The sequence below is a fragment of the Branchiostoma belcheri genome, unplaced genomic scaffold, assembly GCF_001625305.1.
Source record: "Branchiostoma belcheri isolate BF01 breed outbred unplaced genomic scaffold, Haploidv18h27 scaffold158, whole genome shotgun sequence".
Lineage (NCBI taxonomy): Eukaryota > Metazoa > Chordata > Leptocardii > Amphioxiformes > Branchiostomatidae > Branchiostoma > Branchiostoma belcheri.
The window spans coordinates 606,593-609,850 of NW_017803024.1; the positions used below are offsets into that span (position 1 = coordinate 606,593).

The 3,258-nt window shown below is 38.5% G+C and overlaps 1 protein-coding gene across 1 annotated transcript in view; it reads left to right on the top strand.

Moving 5' to 3' along the window:
* LOC109465784 (low-density lipoprotein receptor-related protein 6-like) overlaps positions 1–2,912 on the top strand; it is a gene marked incomplete at its 3' end in the record, with an annotated part of 13,948 nt that extends 11,036 nt beyond the window's left edge. The window contains exons 2-5 of the mRNA XM_019763221.1: positions 544–792; positions 1,714–1,879; positions 2,308–2,429; positions 2,723–2,912. Of these exons, the coding sequence (XP_019618780.1) occupies positions 544–792; positions 1,714–1,879; positions 2,308–2,429; positions 2,723–2,912 (727 nt within the window). The remainder of the gene's footprint in view (positions 1–543; positions 793–1,713; positions 1,880–2,307; positions 2,430–2,722) is intronic.
* Positions 2,913–3,258: the final 346 nt, after the last annotated feature.

The following is a 3,258-nucleotide window of genomic DNA, read 5'->3' on the forward strand; positions in this document are numbered from 1 at the left end:
CACGCATCTCTGAATCCATAGTCGTGTCCAGACAGATTTTTCTTACCGCTATAACTCTTTAAACTGTTAAAGGCGGTGTCTAAAAAAACGGCACTTTTCTAATTGCTCCATTGTAACGCTGCCTGGCCGAGGTACGGAAAATTCCAGGTTGGAGTTTAAATCTGACCAGGTTTCCAAATAGTGGCAGTAAGTCGGTGTAATTACCACGCCATATTTCACCCCCTATTGCCTGGCGATCGTTATAAATGAGCAAATAGTTTTTCAAAGTACGAAAGTAGATAATAATTTAAGACATCACACGATCGTTCGGAAAAAAACCTGTTTATAATTGAGTTCTTCATTGCAAGTTCGTGCCCGAGAGCTAATTGCAAACAGACAAAAACAGTGAGTACAGAATGTGGTGAAGTAGGACTATAATTATGCAAACACGGATCGGAGTTCTACTTATACGGTCTGCTTATTTAACTTACTATATCTACTTTAAAACATAACGTTGGTATACAGGGTAAAGAGTTAATACTCTGGTTATTTCCTCCTCCTTAGGAGACCCCGGCTCCAGTAACATCAGTGAGCCATTCCTATTGGTAGCTGACTTTCGTGGAGAAATCATTCTTCAAGTTAACATCACTTCCGGTTCGACCACCACGCTTCCGCTCGGAAATGTAGGACAGCCATGGGCCCTGGACTACGACCCGCTCACGGACTACGTGTACTGGTCAGATCTCCGGAACGACAAAATCCACCGGGCTCGTCGTGATGGAATTGGCAGGGAGACCATCTTAGACATCAACAGTGAGTTAAAATATCATATTATGATGTTTTCATTATTGCAATTGGAGACAATTATTGCAAAACGCAACACTACATGACAAGGTATGGTCTTACAAAGAAAATAGGTATCAGGATAGTCATTAAGAAAATGTAAGGACCCGGCACTTCCTGATTTTGACCGAGGTATTCTAAATAGAATTCCAAATCTTCTGAGACTGACCCGCCAAAGCTTCTAAATAGAACAGGTGCGGGTCTTACGGTGTTCCACTGGAAAAGTCCATCAGAGAATCATTTGCATAACTAATATGAAAAATCTAAAATACTAGGCGTAGATTTGTAGTACATGTACATGTACCCGGTTTCTTAATTTTTGGTTCCAAACTTTACATCTTAACAATGCTTGTTTTTACTGTAAACTATGATACTTATAAGTGTGTAATTCTACAACCAAAGCAGAGGTAGAGACAGATCCCATCTGTCTACCAAATGTAGCCTAAGAGAATGGCTGAAAAGTGAAACAGTTCTTTTTTTTCACTTCTGTGTTTTGTTTTGCATTTATAAATAGATTTTAGTCAAAGAATTCAGATTTGAGACTTTCAATACAAAACAGGTCGTTCGTTATTCCTAACAGGAATCTGGAGTAAGGAACTGTGAACATGGCTTCCCGCTATAATATGAATCCTTATCGGGATATTTCAGACTGGTTGGTTTGTCTGCGACATTTTTAGGATATCTCTGGTTGGATTGGGAGCCTATTTGTAATAACGACGTGTTTGTTGGTGAAAGCCCGACATTATTGGGAAATCTAACTGTGCTCACTGCTATGTTGTCGTGATCTGTTCTGGATATAAGAATTTTCTGTATATATATATCAAAGCTTCTTGACTTGTGCATCTTCAAACATTTCTCTTGTACAAAACGTCCTCACATTTTTTTATGCAGGTGTCCGCGGCCTGGCGTTGGACCACGCTAGAGGGGATATCTACTGGACTGATTTTTCTGAAAACACCATCTCTGTAGCAAAGATGGATGGATCGTCAACTAGAACACTTCTGACGTCACCAGCCGTCAACAGTCCTACGGACCTGGTCCTGGACCCCAGGAATGGGTGAGTAAAATACATTCAAAATCAGGCATTTTTCACAAATGCGGTAATGGGGACAGGGCTGTGTACGTTTGTAAGTGTGATGCATTTCAACCAGTCAATAGTTTTAAAGACGTCATAGTGCAAACGTTCGTTTTGAAAACATCCATCAAGACCCTACTGATAATAAACCTTGATCCGGTGTTTTGGACTCTCAGTATATCATATCTATATACTTTCCTATCAAATCGTTTTGTTGTGACCTATTATTTTGGCAGATGAAACCATCGAAGTATACGGATTATGCGGGTTATACTATCATTTTGATTAATCTATATTATCTATGGTAATAATAATTATGCTAATAATACTATACAATGAATCACAAATTAAAAACATATATGAAAATTTGGCGGAGATAAGAGGTTTTGTTTGCTTGACTCCTTTCACAGACTCATGTACTGGGTGGACGATGGTAATGACAGAATTGACCGTGCTGCGATGGACGGCATTAACCAAACCACCATCATCACGGGCGTGTCTAATCCCAAAGCCGTTACAATAGACTATAGAGGTAAGAAACAACACAGCAAGAAACAAGTTACTAATATACTTATTCATACACAAAAGAATTATTTTGAAACATTTTGAAAGGCGTTCTTAGTAGATCAGTTGTTACCTGATTCTATTGTATTGTGACAATATGTATGATAAGGAGTGGTAGTCGATTATGAACATATTAAATAAATATGTATTACATGTAAGATATTATCTATGTGCATGTCTACTCTCTGTGTAATCTTACTCAACAGTCGCAGTATTCACATTGATAGGTGCATAAATCCTTCGTATATTCCTCCCATTTAGAGGACCGGCTGTACTACTCTGATCAGTACCACCGCGTGAACAGCTCAGACCTGCTGGGTAACGATATCCAACAACTGCTGTATGAAGACGGGAAGTATGTGCGGGGGATTGCTGTTGACGAGAACTACGTCTACTGGACGTCTTCTTGGTATGATTCATCAAGGCAAGGGAATGTCGGGAAAGTCGGAATGTAAGAAAATCTGATTTATCTAGTAGATGTTATTATACAAATTCCCGCTAATGTCATGTTCTTCTGCTCGATGTTGTATTAAGTTTGTTTTGGAAACATGACTTTTGTTTGTTAAGTTGGATTATATCAAGGTTACCTTCAAGTTGGTTTTGTACACACACACACACATAAATGCATACATACATACAAACATACAAACATACACTCATACATACATACATACATACATACATACATACATACAAACATACACTCATACATACATACATACACACACAGACACACACATACATACATACATGCATAGATACACACATACATATATACATACATACATACACACATA